The sequence below is a fragment of the Ovis canadensis genome, chromosome 2 (assembly GCF_042477335.2).
Source record: "Ovis canadensis isolate MfBH-ARS-UI-01 breed Bighorn chromosome 2, ARS-UI_OviCan_v2, whole genome shotgun sequence".
In the NCBI taxonomy this organism is placed as follows: domain Eukaryota; kingdom Metazoa; phylum Chordata; class Mammalia; order Artiodactyla; family Bovidae; genus Ovis; species Ovis canadensis.
The window spans coordinates 127956987-127974297 of NC_091246.1; the positions used below are offsets into that span (position 1 = coordinate 127956987).

At 39.4% G+C, this 17311-nt stretch overlaps 1 protein-coding gene across 1 annotated transcript in view; it reads right to left on the reverse strand.

Annotated features, from left to right (window-relative positions):
- The window catches only part of FAM171B (family with sequence similarity 171 member B), an 81587-nt gene that overhangs the window by 21029 nt on the left and 43247 nt on the right, over positions 1 to 17311 (reverse strand). The window contains exon 2 of the mRNA XM_069577035.1: positions 5187 to 5420. Coding sequence (XP_069433136.1) covers positions 5187 to 5420 — 234 coding nt within the window. The remainder of the gene's footprint in view (positions 1 to 5186; positions 5421 to 17311) is intronic.

Here is a 17311-nt window from a genome sequence, read left to right on the forward strand (position 1 = left end):
GTGGGATGAGTAAGTGCAGATCCCTGAAAGGTAACAATTCTTTCCAGATGAGGAGCAAGAGGCAGGGATAAAAGACCATCATTTTATAAGCAAGAACAAGTCAGATAAGCTTACCAATCCTGCAAAAGAAAAATGTTTTGAGGCATTACCTAAAGTACAAGTTCTCATGGATCTCTCTCCTCCAAGCAGTGTATTTAAATATCAACAGAAACTATACAATACCCCTAAATCACTTAAGAAAAGATAAAATACACTTGCCTGGGAATACTTTTAATTACAGCTTACTCTTAAAGGAAATATGAAAAAGAGGATAAAATATAAAACTATACAAAAATTATGGGTGGATGTAAAGCAAATTTTTTTCTTAAATAGAAAAGGAAGACTACCAATGAAAGTAATTTTAATCCAGAAATTATTAATATTTAGACAGATTGTTGGAGTTCCAAGATTGGAGAGGAGGTGGTAGGATAATAGCTTGGACCTTGAGATGACTGGATCCCAGACATGGATGCTTTCTTAGTCCCAGGTGTTGAAAGGGGCTACCCTGACAGCTTTTTCAGTAAAAGCCCTGGTGTCTTTTACTGACATGAATGAATTCTTAGCACATAAAAGGTATCATTCCTTATTACTTTACATATTTTTCCTACTTTTAAAAATTATGGTGAAATTTATCTTTTACGACATCATTCATTGCTTTTCAGTTTAAAAAGACCATCCTAAAAAAAGTTTAGTTTATTATATTAAATATAATTTTCCACATTTGAACTCTTTGAGCAATATATTTTGGAATATGGATTCAAATTAATTTACTGCAAATGGTTAGCAAAATATTCCAGTATTACTTATTGAATATGCAGCTTTTCCCTCAATGATTTATAATGGTTCCTTACCATAGATTATATATTCAAAAGCAGAGACATTACTTTGCTGACTAAGATCCGTCTAGTCAAGGCTATGGTTTTTCCTGTGGTTGTGTATGGATGTGAGAGTTGGACTGTGAAGAAGGCTGAGTGCTGAAGAATTGATGCTTTTGAACTGTGGTGTTGGGGAAGACTCTTGAGAGTCCCTTGGACTGCGAGGAGATCCAACCAGTCCATTCTGAAGGAGATCAACCCTGGGATTTCTTTGGAAGGAATGATGCTAAAGCTGAAACTCCAGTACTTTGGCCACCTCATGTGAAGAGTTGCCTAATTGGAAAAGACTCTGATGCTGGGAGGGATTAGGGGCAGGAGGAGAAGCGGATGACCGAGGATGAGATGGCTGGATGGCATCACGAACTCAATGGACGTGAGTCTGAGTGAACTCCGGGAGATGGTGATGGACAGGGAGGCCTGGCGTGCTGCGATTCATGGGGTCGCAAAGAGTCAGACACAACTGAGCAACTGAACTGAACTCCCGTAGATTATATTTTTTATACCTACTAGTATCTGATTTGTATTATAGTACAAATCATAGTAAAATATCACAGTAAATCTGTAGATAGATATTTTAGTTATCTGGAATTTCAAACTGCCTCTAGTAAATCTCTTAAAACTTCAGGTATTTTTACACATTTATTCTTCAAGAATTATTTTGCCAAGTATTTTGCTAATGCATTAAATCTGTAAATTAATATGGGAAGAATTAAAATCTTCACAATATCCAGGGTAAGAAAAATATTTTTCCAGTTATCTGGTGTTTTAGTTGATTTTTTTTTCTAGTTCTATCAGTAACATTTGGTAATTTTCCTCCCCACAGTTACTTCACTTTTTTTGTAGGTTTCCCTTCTCATATTGTTCTGAGAAGCATTTATTTTCCTTTTTCCTAATTGGTTATCACCTCTAGTATGTTAAACATACCAGAACATCTATTGATTTTTACCAGTGCTAACTTTCAGTTTTCCAAGGATATGATCATAACCACAAATAATGGCTTTGATTCTTCCTAATAGCTCTCCTCTTTTTTACCTGTTAATATCTTTTTGTTCTGATGAGAACTTCTACTACAATGTAAAATAATATAGATATCTGTATTTAGTTTCTTACTTTAGTAGGATCACCTCTAATATTTTATGCTTAGTATGACTTTAAGATATCTAAGTATATCTTTGTGGTCCTAGTTTTTAAAGAGTTTATTCTTGGTTACGCATGAATGGTGAACTTACAAAATACATTTCAGGCATTTGTTATTATCACATAAGTGTTCTGATTTGTTCTAATTGTTGTTGTTCAGTCGCTCAGTCGTGTCTGACTCTTTGAGACCCAATGGACTGCAGCACACCAGGCTCTCCTGTCCTTCATCATCTCCCAGAGCTTGCTCAAACTCGTGTCCATTAAGCCAGTGATGCCATCCAACCATCTCACTCTCTGTTGTCCCCTTCTCCTCCCACCCTCAATCTTTCCCAGCATCAGCGTCTTTCCTAATGAGTCGGCTCTTTGCATCAGGTGGCCAAAATACTGGAGCTTCAGTTTCAGCATCAGTCCCTCCAGTGAAAATTCAGGATTGATTTCCTTTAGGATGGACTGGCTTGATCTCCTTGTTGTCCAAGGGACTCTCAAGAGTCTTCTCCAACACCACAGTTCAAAAGTATGAATTCTTCAGCACTCAGCTTTCTTCATGGTCCAACTCTCACATCCATACACAACTACTAGAAAAACCATTGCTGACTCTGCTTTTTAACATGCTCTCTAGGTTTTTCATAGCTTTTCTTCCAAGGAGCAAGCGTCTTTTAATTTCATGGCTGTAGTCACCATCCACAGTGATTTTGGAGCCCAAGAAAATAAAATCTGTCTGTTTCCATTGTTTCCCCATCTATTTGCCATGAAGTGATGGGACTAGATGCCATGATCTTTATTTTTTTTGAATGTTCCCTGGTGGTTCATACAATAAAAGAATCTGTCTGTAATGCAGAAGATATACATTTGATCCCTGGGTTGGGAAGATCCCCTGGAGAAAGGAATGGTAATCCAATCCAGTATTCTTGCCTGGAGAATTCCATGGACAGAGGAGCCTGGTGGGCTAAGTCCTGCTGCTGCTGCTAAGTCACTTCAGTCGTGCCCGACTCTGTGTGACCCCATAGATGGCAGCCCACCAGGCTCCCCCGTTCCTGGGATTCTCCAGGCAAGAACACTGGAGTGGGTTGCCATTTCCTTCTCCAATGCATGAAAGTGAAAAGTGAAAGTGAAGTTGCTCAGTCATGTCCGACTCTTAGCGACCCCATTGACTGCAGCCTACCAGGCTTCTCCACCCATGGGATTTTCCAGGCAAGAGTACTGGAGTGGGGTGCCATTGCCTTCTCCGGGGCTAAGTCCATGGGGTCACAAAGAGTTGGACACAACTGAGCAACTAACACTTGACTTTTACTCTCCTCTTTCACCTTCATCAAGAGGCTCTTTAGTTCCTCTTCACTTTCTGCCATAACAGTGGTGTCATCTGCACATCTGAGGTTATTGATAGTTCTCCTGGCAATCTTGATTCCAGCTTGTTCTAATAGTATGATATATAAAGTTAATAAAGTCTGACATCTGTATAGTCCTGCAAAGAAGAAAAATTCTACTTGGTCTGGACAGTATGCTATATTTAAATAATGGTGAAATTCTTTTTCACTATTCTGCTTAGGATTTTTGCATTTCAAGCTACAGGTAAGATTGACCTATAGAGGGGTGTGTAAATGAGAAAGAGTATGCTCACAAGAGGGCATTTAATTTTACATTACCTTTGTTAGGTCTCAGGATCAAGGCTGTACTGATTGATATGGTAGAATGACCTGCGGTACTTTTCCTTATAGCCTTAGAAGTTATTTTCATCTAGGACATTTTACACATGACTAATTTACCTCATCTAAAAGCAATAATCATTTACATTATAACAAAACTGTTCGTTTTATTGGATTTTTAAGACATTTGCTGTCAAATTTGTTATTGATAACTTATATGATTTTTAAAGCTTTTACATATTTTTGTCAACTATTTCTTTATATTTTTCTATCATATGCCAATATACTTCTATTTTTATTATTTCCTTTCCCAATAGTTGGTTTCTCCTTTCATTGTTTTCCTCACTTTTGCTGAATGAATAGTTGTGCTAAATCATTTGAGACCATGAATTTATCTCAACCATATCCCTATACAGATTTTCTAGTCATTATTTTCTAGAATTTTACTCATGTGAATCTTATTAAATTATCTAATTTTTCATTTCTTTCTCAATCTAATTTTAAATAGTTCAATAATTCAAATGTTTCCAATACGAAACTATAATATCTAAAATTTAACAAGAACATTAAAATATAAAATTTTTGAAACGACTGATTGCCTAATGGATCATCCTTCCAATCAGACTTGTATTCTGGAAACTGGTTGACCATTTCCCCCTCAATATGCAGTTAGTTATACTGTGGTAGTCACTCAGTAGTGTCCGACTCTTTGCGACCCACGGACTGTAGCCCACCAGGCTCCTCTGTCCATGGGATTCTCCAAGCAAGAATACTGGAGTGGGCTGCCATTTCCTTCTCCAAATTAGTGATACTAAGTCCTACCAATTTTTTCCAGCTTTATTGAGACATAACTGACACCTAACATCATAGAACCTTAAGGTATACAATGATATGATATGTGTATATATTATAAAGTGATTACCTTAATAAATACTGATTCTTTCTCTAGTACGCCTCTTATATGCTTACCTCTCCTTTCATCTCCTTTCTTACATCAGGCTACCCTTATAGTCCCTCAGCACAGCCAGTTTCATAGCGAGATAACCCTGAATCTATTTTAGCCCTGCTGTTGACCTATTCCCTATGCACTGTAAACTCAAGTTTCTAAACAACTTAAATTCATGTGTTCAAGAATCTATAAGAATGGCTTTATTAGTCATCATGTAAATCTAAACTGTTCATCTACCTTTTGAGAAGGTCCCTTCATCAATACTTTGGCCCTTCCTAATCCTGTAGGCATGCCACACCCCCTACCCCCACACACACCTGCAGACAAGTTTTGTACCAGAGCAGAGCTGTTTCTCAGGATTCCTTCAGGCCTCTGCAGAAGGAAAAAGGCCTTCATGTTTTCTTCAAACTGGCACGCCTTTCTAATCTCCTTATACTGGCTTCACATAGACAGTCATATTTTCAGTTTACCAGAACAAGCACTTCTCAAAGAGTAAAAAATCATTTACATTTAGTGAAGGCAAAACACTATTTAAGTGCTTACTTGGCATTCTTCTGGTCTTCCAAGGTAGAGGCGTCAACACGTAGCCATCTTTGTAAGCAATAATGGTTAAGCTGAGTCCTAACTTGTAGGGTACTCTTATCAACACTGCTCCATTGTTTCTCGTTACTGTGGAATTTGTCTTTGTGTAGTTTACAAACACTTCTACAACTGCTTGACTCAGGTACTGACGACTGACGATGTCATTCACCTGGACTTTCAGCATAAATACAGACACTAGAAAAGACAGAAAATCACAGCACATTAAATCCTGGAAAGCATGTCACTATACTGTAAAATGTCATTTAAAACAGCTGAACAATGCAAAACTGCTGAAAAACTTAGAAGATACACACATATGGGTGGATAGAAAGGTGTTAAACATTCCACCAAATTCATCCTTCCTAAAACTGATTAAATTGAATATTATTAATACGGTATAGTGTTATCACTATTTTCTCTGCCAGTTAAAAGGAAAAGAAGGGACAATAGTGAATAATGGAAAGTGAGAATAGTAAATAATGCAAAGACAGCTTCTGGCTTTAGGAAAATTTTTACTTTTTATGACTAATTTCTAATATTATCAAGTTACACAGATTTAATACTAATAAAATACAGTCAAAGGTCTTAGAATAAAATGCTATTCACCAAACCCATTAGTGCACGGATAGCTCTTTTATTTTGCTCTGTTGTCTGGAAAGCAGAGGATGTGTTTTAGTTCCAAATTACAAAATATCAAACCAAAATCTCAAATGGACCTAGAGAATATTATCTTTAGTGAAATAAGTCAGTGATATATAAATACTATAATATTACTTATACACAAAATCTAAATAATACTACAAATGAACATAGACCCCAAAGAAGCAAACTCACAGACACAGAAAATAAGATAACCAATGGTGAGAGGGAAGCTGAGGGTACAAATTAGAGGTATGGGGTTAACAAACTACTATTCATAAAATAGATAAGCAACAAGAATGTGTTGTATTGCACAAGGAATTACAGCCATTATCTTGTAATAACCTATAACGGAATAAAATCTACAAAAATACTGAATCACTAGGCTATATTGCTGAAACTAATACTGTAGATCAACTATGTGGGTGTGCTAAGTTGCTTCAGTCATGGCCAACTCTTTGCGACCCTATGGACTGTAGCCCATCAGGCTCCTCTGTCCACAGGATTCCCCAGGCAAGAATACCGGAGTGAGTTGTCATGCCCTCCTCCAGGAGGTCTTCCTGACCCAAGGATCTAACCCACATCTCTGAAGTCTCCTGCACTGGCAGGTACACTTACCCCTAGCTCCACCTTAAGTTACAAAAAATTTTACTTATCTATTCTTTGTTAAAATAATCGAGACTTTAAATTGCTTTTGGATCATAACAAAGGCATTTAGATCAAAACAGAATTGTCAAAAATAGAACCATTAAATTCTTATATAACGTTAATTAAAAATAAAAAAGTAATCACAAACACATGCCGGTGCCAGACCATGGCTGCAAATTCAAGTGGGAAATACAACTCTTGGCAAAATAATAAAAGGTTGCAATAAAAATGGCACGATGAGCTTCTGAACCAGATGTCTTTGTATAGGTGCACCTAGTACAATAAACTAGGCATAAAGGACAAGTAGCTGCTGCTCAATCTAAAGTAAATACCCCAGCCACCTGCCCCTAAACCCCGAGACAAAACTGACTGAGCCACTGGCATAAAGCATCGAAATAATGCAAACTCCAGGAGACAGAGGAGGACAGAGGAGCCTGGTAGGCTGCAGTCCATGGGTTCACAAAGAGTCAAACACAACTTAGTGACTGAACAACAACAAAACCGCAGGCCAGACAGTCTGTCAGGCCCTTGAAATGTTGATTAAAGATACACAGAGGCTAACAGTTGCTGAAGCCGAATCATCTCTGGGAGTCTATAAGCTCCCCCACTCTGTGCTTCCCTCTCCTTCAAGAAGATGGGTTGTACAGCCCCTCCTGATGATCTGTGAGCTGTATCAAACTCCCCCAAATCTTATAGCACGAGTTGGGTTCTATTGCTTGTTTCCAAAGCAAGTAGCTTAAATGACATAGGACACAACTGTAAGTACAGAATATTTTATTCCTCAGATGGTAAAGAATCTGACTGTAATGCAAGAGACCTGGGTTCAATCCCTGGGTTGGGAAGATCCCTAGGAAAAGGGAATGGCTACCCGCTCAAATATTCTTACCTGGAGAATTCCATGGACAGAGGAGCATGGCAGACTACAGTCCATGGGGTCACAAAGAGTCAGACACGACTGAGCAACTAACCCTTTCACTTTTTTCACTTTTCACCCTATCTTCCATAAGAGAAAGAGAAGGAGGGAAGGATAATGTACCAAAATCAGATAAACCATATAAGAAGAATACTGCACATTACTATAGTTTTTCCAGTGGTCATGTATGGATGTGAGAGTCGGACTGGAAAGAAAGCTAAGCGCCAAAGAATTGATGCTGTGGTGTTGGAGAAGACTCTTGAGAGTCCCTTGGACTGCAAGGAGATCCAACCAGTCCATCCTAAAGGAAATCAGTCCTGGGTGTTCACTGGAGGGACTGATGCTGAAGCTGAAACTCTAATACTTTGGCCACCTGATGTGAAGAACTGACTCATTGAAAAGACTGTGATACTGGGAAAGATTGAGGGCAGGAGAAGAAGGGGACAGCAGAGGATGAGATGGTTGGATGGCCTCACTGACTCAATGGACATGGGTTTGGGTGGACTCCGGGAGTTGGTGATGGACAGAGAGGCCTGGCGTGCTGCGGTTCATGGGGTCGCAAAGAGTTGGACACGACTGAGCAACTGAACTGAACTGAACTCGAAGATAAGGAAACTAATAATTTTAAAAGCTTTTAAAATTTGGTGATGGGCCTTATTCAAACCAAATGTACTACAATGGTTCCTTCAACAGCATTTTCAGGAATGGGACCCAATAGGTAATTTTTATTAATTTGTTTGCGCCAAAGATTAGTTTCAGAAATTCTCAGAGCCTTTGGATTTACGGGCAAAGTCCAAGTGTAGTAAGATTCTAAACTAAATTAATTAAAAACTCTGCATATTCCATCTGTTCCATCTTTGTAAAAGTACAGTTGCCAAAATAAGACATTCAAAAACCTCCTGGCGTTCTGAAACTGGGTTTGATTCACAAAATGTCTTCCAATCCAGAATGGATGATTTTATTTTTTTCACACGTACTAATAATGTTAATAAATCTGATGAGAAATGAGTATCAAATTCAAAAAAAAAAAAAAAAACAACTTGCAAAGGTCAAATCTTTGCTATCAAAATCACAGCCTCTCTCTCTCTGAGGAAATCTCCTATATCTATACCTTAGTTTGCCTGACAGACTTAGGATATAATGTAGGCCTGACCAAAAGTGTCTTTCTAGCTCAAATGGGAAAAAATTAGTATTTGCGTAACACACAGACACACAGACACACACACACACACACACACACAGACACACATACATTTGCATAACACACACACACAGACACACACACACAGACACAGACACACACTCACTCTCTCTCTCTCTCTCTCTCTCTTCCCCCAGGCCCAGTACTAGAAACTTTATACGTTATCCAATTTCATCTTAAGACTTCCCCCATTTTAAGGCAAGAAAACTGAGGCAAACACTGAGCAGCTAACAGAGCACAGGCAGGATTAACAGGTTCAGTTTACTCCAAGTTCCACGTGTTTACTGTACTTTCTCTCTCACCAAAAAGCCTTAGGAATTTGGTTCCACCATATTTACTAGTTTCTGCTTTCAGAGTCCCTTGGACATCAAAGAGATCAAACCAGTCAATCCTAAAGGAAATCAACCCTGAATACTCATTGGAAGGACTGATGCACAAACTAAAGCTTCAGCATTTTGGCCACCTGATGGGAAGAGCCGACTCACTGGAAAAGCCATTGATGCTCTCTGAGAAAGATTGAAGGCAGAAGGAGAAGGGGGTGACAGAGGATGAGATGGTTGGATGGCATCACCAATTCAATAGACATAAACTTGGGCAAACTTGGGCAAAGACCAGGAGGCCTGGAGTGCTGCAGTGCATGGGATTGCAAAGAGTCGGACATGACTTGGCAACTGAAAAACAACAAAATATGCACTAGCTTATTTCCTCCCAACCAGAGAAGGAAGTCCTCATTTGCTGACCCTCTGAGCCACCCACCACCTCCTTCAGCTTGGTTTTTCTGGCCCCAGCATAAGCAGCAGCAAAAAACAGCATTTAAAAAAAAAAAAACCAAAACCTAAAACAAAATATTGGCTGAAAGCCTAGTTCTAGAAGTTAAAGAGGCACAAACAACTCTTTTTCCTTCAAATAAAAATTATAAAGAATTGTCTGCCATGACTTAAAAAACAGGATGCTTCTGACTTCTGTGATGTCAACAGTTTGATCAGGCAAATGGCACTGGTAGGCAGAAGTAATATATAGCCATCATAATCCCCCTCACTAGCTTTCTCCTCCAACAAAAGCACTCTGGCATTTAGACTGGGCAGATTGTGTGGTTAAATATATGATTTTCCACCAGAGCTTCTCCGATAATCTACCTACTGTTCTCCATTGTATTTTTCAGCTCTCCATGCCCATTATTATTTTCTCTGTCACTTAATTATAATCATTATGTCTTGCCCACACAATCTTCTTTTCAATATGTCAGCACTGGTTTAAGAATGGTTCAATATCAAATGATTTCAACTGCACCCTTAGAAAACATATAATCTAAACACTGAAAGAAACAAGTAAAAATAAAATATACATGCATGAGCAAGACCCTAAGGTTGCTGGCAAAGATTTAACCATTTAGCACGTGATTAGAAGCATTAAGTAATGAGAAACACTAAAATTCAAAAGACTGCTAAGTAGGTATAAAGAAATGGTCTTTAAAAAGCTTATTAGAATCAACACTGTATTATGGTTTTGCTATAGGGTATGCTGCTAAGTCACTTTAGTCGTGTCCGACCCTGTGTGACCCCATAGATGGCAGCCCACCAGGCTTCCCCATCCCTGGGATTCTCCAGGTAAGAACACTGGGGTGGGTTGCCTTTTCCTTCTCCAATGCATGAAAGTAAAAAGTGAAAGTCAAGTCGCTCAATCATGTCCGACTCTTGGTGACCCCATGGACTGCAGCCTAGCAGGCTCCTCCGTCCATGGGATTTTCCAGGAAAGAGTACTGGAGTGGGGTGCCATTGCCTTCTCCGACTATAGGGTATAGACAGGTAAAACTCAAAATCCAGAAAGGACTAAAACAAAAGGTACTGCTAGCCATTTATCTGGCAACATCTGGAGTAGGGTGGGCTGAGAAATTACAACCCCACTTCTTTCCAAGAGAATCTGACATCTTATTATGTTGTTACTATTATGTACGTTACAAATGTACCTATGGAGAAACTTTATTTTCAGATTTCTCTGGTACAAAAACTAGCTACTTCTTTTCAACTATGTATAAAGCATCTACAATAATTTCATTTAATATACAATTTTTTTTCTCTCTAGGAATATAATGCTAAAAATACACTAAGTATACAAAGTTTCTGTAAACAGATCACAGATGAAATTTAGTATTTTAACAATGAAGACTTTTAAACTTTGAGGTTTATGCATTCTAAAAAAATGCAAAACACAAAATATAGTGAAAGAACTTGTTGGGAACAATTAGAAATGTTTACCTACATTCATTCAGTTAACAAATGTTTACTGATAGTCTGCTTTGGCCAGATCTGCACCAGGAGATAATAGGGCTGCAAACATTAATAAGGTATACATCCTTACCTTGAGGAAGATTCTGAGGAAAGACATGAGAAACAGTACTGCAGAATTATCTGATATTACCATAGAGGAAGTTTTAAAAAGGAAATGAACCAGAGACAAGAGAAGAACTGTCTATAGTACCTAATACAATCTTCTATGAAATTATGTAGAATTTTAGAATCAACAGGTGTAACTATTCGTGTATCAGTCTCGAAGAGAGAGGCTTATACTCCCACGTTCAAGGCAGCATTATTCCCAACAGCCAAGACACGGAAAAAATGAAATGTCCATCACCAGATGAATAAAGGAAACTGGTATATACGTACAATGGAATATGATTCAGTCTTAAAAAATTTAAAAAAAAAGAAATTTGCCATTTGCAACAAGATGGATAGAGCTAGAAGATTATGTTAAGTCAAATAAGCCAGATGCACAAAGATAATAATGTATGCTCTCATTTATGCGTGGAATCTAAAAGAATTAACTCAATTGACATGAATTTGAGCAAACTCTGGGAGACAGAGAAGGATGGGGAAGCCTGGCAGGGTGCAGTCCATGGGGTTGCAAAGAGTTGGACATGACTTACTGACTGAACAATAACACGAAACAGTCAAAGATAAGAATGGAGTTTCCATTCTAATGGGGCAAAGGAGGAGGAGACGTGGGGGTAAAAGGGTGTGAAGTTTCAGTTACACAAGATAAATAAGTACTAGAGATTTAGTGTACAACAGTGCCTACTGCCAACAACACTGCATATTTCATACTTCCTAAGAGGGCTGATCTTACTTTCAGTGTTCTTACCGCAAGATAATAATAATAGGAGCAGGAAGGAACTTTGGGAGGTGATGCGTATGTCTATGGCTTTGATGGTGGCGATGGTTTCACAGGTGTACATTTATCCCCGAACTCATTAAGTTATATATGTGACATATCTATAGCCTTTACATGTCAATCTTGCCCAAAAAATGGCTTTTAAAGAGTAAGTATCAAACATTGTGGATCTTATATCTACTTTGGAATCAAGTTCACACTATCAGTTTTTGAACAGGGAAAAATGTGGACATTTTGAGTTCAGATCTCCAAAGGCCCACCCATTAATTCTCTCCCACTTTCTGAGCTCTGATTTTTTTGGTCCATTTCAGTGAAGACTTTATGGTGAGAAGCCCAAAGATGCTATGACTCAAACTTTACTGGGGGGCATTCAAAGGCCTAGTTTGTTCTCCACCCACTATTTTTATACTAAATATTAGTCAGAGAAATCTTAGTATTGAGCTAGCTATACAGATATCTAAAGGATGTAAATAAAAAACATCTGGTTCCATATTTAAATGTCAAGGTATTTAAAGTCTTTAGTAGAGACATGGTCATGGTTTTACTAAAGAGAGTACAATTAATTTCCACGTCTTTAGCTTAGCATTCAAAAGCTGACATCTGGCCATCACCTCCCATTCTAGCCTTATTTCCCACTAGAGAAGGAAATGGCAATCCACTCCAGTATTCTTGCCTGGAAAATCCCCATGGACAGGAAGCCTGGTGGGCTACAGTACAAAGGTTTGCAATGAGTTGCACACAACTGACTACTAAGCACAGCGTATTTATTTCCCACTAACACCACTGTTTTATCAGGGATTAGCAGACGATAGCCCCCGGGCAAACTCAGACCTGCAGCCCATTTTGTAAATAAAAGTTTTATTGGAACACTGCCAGTGTATTCATTTATGGATTGCCTACGGTTGCTTCTCCTTCAACAGCAAAGGCCACATGGTCTGCAAAGAAATTATTTACTCTCTGGCACTGTACAGAAAACGTCTGCAGAAGTCTGTTCTATCAGTTCAGTTCAGTTGCTCAGTTGTGTCCAATTCTGTGACCCCATGCAATATAGCACACCAGGCCTCCCTGTCCATCACCAACTCCCAGAGTTTACTCAAACTCATGTCCCTTGAGGCGGTGATGCCATCCAACCATCTCATCCTCTGTGGTCCCCTCCTCCTCCTGCTGTCAATCTTTCCCAGCATCAGGGTCTTTTCCAATGACCACAACATAAATGGGTCACTAGTCACTATCCCAGACCAACCCCCTCTACTGCTACATCCTTCCTTCTATCTGAAAAAAATCTTAATCTCTACCCATCAAAACCCCTAACCTATCCTTCAAAGTTTAGGACAAACAACCCTCTTCATAAATTTGTGCTGGGATAAATTTGTACTTATCCCAGTTAGATGGGCCGCCCTCTCCTGTACTGACTCATCTGATGGCAAATGATATATTGTGGTGCATGTCTTTATTCTCTGTGTATTGACCTCTGCGAGAACAAGCTTCTTGACAGTCAGTGCTGTTTCAAACTCAGCCTAGTGTTTTGCCAGGGTTTACTAAGGGTAGTTAGCATGTAGCTTCAAGATGAATGGAACAGGGAGAGGAAGGAAGAGCCGAAAGATGAGAAAAGTAGGAAAAAGAAAAGAAATGAAGAAGAAAAGGAAGGAAGATAGAGACAATCAGAAGTGACCAAGCACCAGGATAAAGAATGATGATTGTTGGATATCCACAGAAGTCACTTGAAATTATAGCCAGCTTTCCAGTCCTAGGATTGGTGAAGTTTTGAGCTTGATCCCATAGTTGCTGGTGGCAAATATTTCACATTATTATAACTTATATGCAGAGTACATCATGAGAAACGCTGGACTGGAAGAAACACAAGCTGGAATCAAGATTGCCAGGAGAAATATCAATAAGCCCAAAGATGCTATGACTCAAACTCAGATATGCAGATGACACCACCCTTATGGTAGAAAGTGAAGAGGAACTAAAAAGCCTCTTGATGAAAGTGAAAGAGGAGAGTGAAAAAGTTGGCTTAAAACTCAACATTCAGAAAACGAAGATCATGACATCTGGTCCCATCACTTCATGGGAAATAGATGGGGAAACACTGGAAACAGTGTCAGACTTTATTTTGGGGGGCTCCAAAATCACTGCAGATGGTGACTGCAGCCATGAAATTAAAAGATGCTTACTCCTTGGAAGAAAAGCTAGGACCAACCTAGATAGTATAATCAAAAGCAGAGACATCACTTTGTTGACTAAGGTCCATCTAGTCAAGGCTATGGTTTTTGCAGTGGTCATGTATGGATGTGAGAGTTGGACTGTGAAGAAAGCTGAGTGCCAAAGAATTGATGTGTTTGAACTGTGGTGTTGGAGAAGACTCTTGAGGGTCCCTTGGACTGCAAGGAGATCCAACCAGTCCATTCTGAAGGAGATCAACCCTGGGATTTCTTTAGAAGGAATGATGCTAAAGCTGAAGCTCTAGTACTTTGGCCACCTCATGCGAAGCGTTGACTCATTGGAAAAGACTCTGATGCTGGGAGAGATTGGGGGCAGGAGGAGAAGGGGACAACCGAGGATGAGATGGCTGGATGGCATCACGGACTCGATGGATGTGAGTCTGAGTGAACTCCGGGAGATGGTGATGGACAGGGAGGCCTGGCGTGCTGCGATTCATGGGTTCGCAAAGAGTTGGACACGACTGAGCGACTGAACTGAACAATAATTACAAAAACAAATATTAAGAGTCCATTCTTTTTGGAAATTAATGTCTCCTTCTTATAAGAAAATTTAACTTGGAAATTTTTACTAAAAAAACCCCATAAGTAGCAAAATTTGCTAAGTAAATATAATGCAACTAGATTAAATCTAAGTTATTTTCACTATTACAAAATAATACCAACAAAGTAGGTTTACAATTCTTTCTCCCGGGGTGCCAGCCCAACTTCCTTACTTAATTGGAAGGAGGACTGAAAGTTTAGGAAAGAACAAGGACAATGAAGGAGTTTATGAGAGAAAGGACCATATTATTCCACATTCTATAAAGCAGAATGGAAAGGATTTCAACAGTCTAAGCTTTACAGCATTTCAAACATGGACACACAGCCTCCTTCTTTTAAAGGAACAAAAGGGAGCTGAATTAAAGAAAGAGTTCAACAAATCAGAAAAGCCTTCTCTTCATTGCTTAAGCACCATATTGGATCCAAAATTCTTACAGGCTTTAGAGTTTAAGGGGGAAAAAAAAGTCTGTACCTGTTTGAAGCAAAAACAAATTTACTGCACTAATATTTATTACAGAAAAATGTTAAATTGCAGAAGAAATTATGGAGCTGGAATGAGGACACGATCTCCAAAAGTGAAAAATGGTAAGAAGCAAGTAAAATGCACGTTGTCTTCATTAGGGCCAGAAACTTGAGTGTGATTTGCCAAAACTAATGAGATGAGTAACATAAAAGAGTCCTTATAACTTAAGAACAAGCACATTGCAGAGGACTCAACAGGGAATCAGCAAGAAAGTGAGCCATTTGCAGTGGGACTCAGTTCATTCTTGCCTACCCAAAGAGCCCTTGCCCTCAGTGGAAATAATTCAGTCTGATAAATAAATCAAACTCCACAGGCATTTCTCTTTTTTTCTTGGTAATTTTTCATCCTGCCTCAGGATCACAATCATTCACTCACTCACACATTCACCCAACACACATGAATTGGGTTCACTATATATGGCGGCACCAAGTATGGAGTGATGGAAGAACCAATAGCCCAGCGGCATCACAGATGAAACGGCTGAAAGAAAAAAAACAGGTGAGACTTATTTTCCTGTTAAAAATCAGCAAAAAAAAAAAAAAAAAAATTAAGGACCGAGGAAAGAAAAAATGAGGTTAAAAAGAATATGTTACGTCTCTGCCAAAACTGAGAACAGGGCCGGCGGCCAGGAGGAGCAACCCGAGGAGCGGTGGCTGAGCAGGCACAGGAGGGCCTAGAGGAGCAATTCCATGCTGAAGGTCAGGAACGGCAGCAGTAAGGAGATATGCCTTGTCCAAGGTAAGGAGCAGCGGCTGTGCTTTGCTGGAGCAGGCGTGAAGAGGTACCACACGGCCAAGGTAAGAGAAACCCAAGTAAGATGGTAGGTGTTGCAAGAGGGCATCAGAGGGCAGACACACTGAAACCATAATCACAGAAAACTAGTCAATCTAATCACACTAGGACCACAGCCTTGTCTAACTCAAAGAAACCAAGCCATGTCCATGGGGCCACCCAAGACGAGTGGGTCATGGTGGAGAGTACTGACAGAATGTGGTCCACTGGAGAAGGGAATGGCAAGCCACTTCAGTATTCTTGCCTTGAGAACCCCATGAACAGTATGAAAAGGCAAAATGACAGGATACTGAAAGAGGAACTCCCAGGTCAGTAGGTGCCCAATATGCTACTGGAGATCAGTGGAGAACTAACTCCAGAAAGAATGAAGGGATGAAGCCAAAGCAAATACTTACCCAGTTGTGGATGTGACTGGTGATAGAAGCAAGATCCGATGCTGTAAAGAGCAATATTGCATAGGAACCTGGAATGTCAGGTCCATGAATCAAGGCAAATTGGAAGAGCTAAAACAAGAGATGGCAAGGGTGAACATCGACATTCTAGGAATCAACGAACTAAAATGGACTCGAATGGGTGAATTTAACTCAGATGGCCATTATATCTACTACTGCGGGCAGGAATCCCTCAGGAGAAATGGAGTAGCCATCATGGTCAACAAAAGAGTGCAAAAATGCAGTATTTGGATGCAATCTCAAAAATGATAGAAGGGTCTCTGTTCGTCTCCAATTCATTATCACAGTTTTCCAAGTCTATGCCCCAACCAGTAATGCTGAAGAAACTGAAGTTGAATGGTTTTATGAAGACCTACAAGACCTTTTAGAACTAACACCCAAAAAAGATGTCCTTTTCATTATAGGGGACTGGAATGCAAAAGTAGAAAGTCAAGAAACACCTGGAGTTAACAGGCAAATTTGCCCTTGGAGTGCGGAATGAAGCAGGGCAAAGATTAATAGAGTTTTGCCAAGAAAATACACTGGTCATAGCAAACACCCTCTTCCAACAACACAAGAGAAGACTCTACACATGGACATCACCAGATGGTCAACACAGAAATCAGATTGATTATATTCTTTGTAGCCAAAGATGGAGAAGCTCTATACAGTCAGCAAAAACAAGACCAGGAGCTGACTGTGGCTCAGATCATGAACTCCTTATTACCAAATTCAGACTCAAATTGAAGAAAGTAGGGAAAACCGCTAGACCATTCAGGTATGACCTAAATCAAATCCCTATTATACAGTGAAAGTGAGAAATAGATTTAAGGGCCTAGATCTGATAGATAGAGTGCCTGATGAACTATGGAATGAGGTTCGTGACATTGTACAGGAGACAGGGATCAAGACCATCCCCATGGAAAAGAAATGCAAAAAAGCAAAATGGCTGTCTGGGGAGGCCTTACAAATAGCTGTGAAAGGAAGAGAGGTGAAAAGCAAAGGA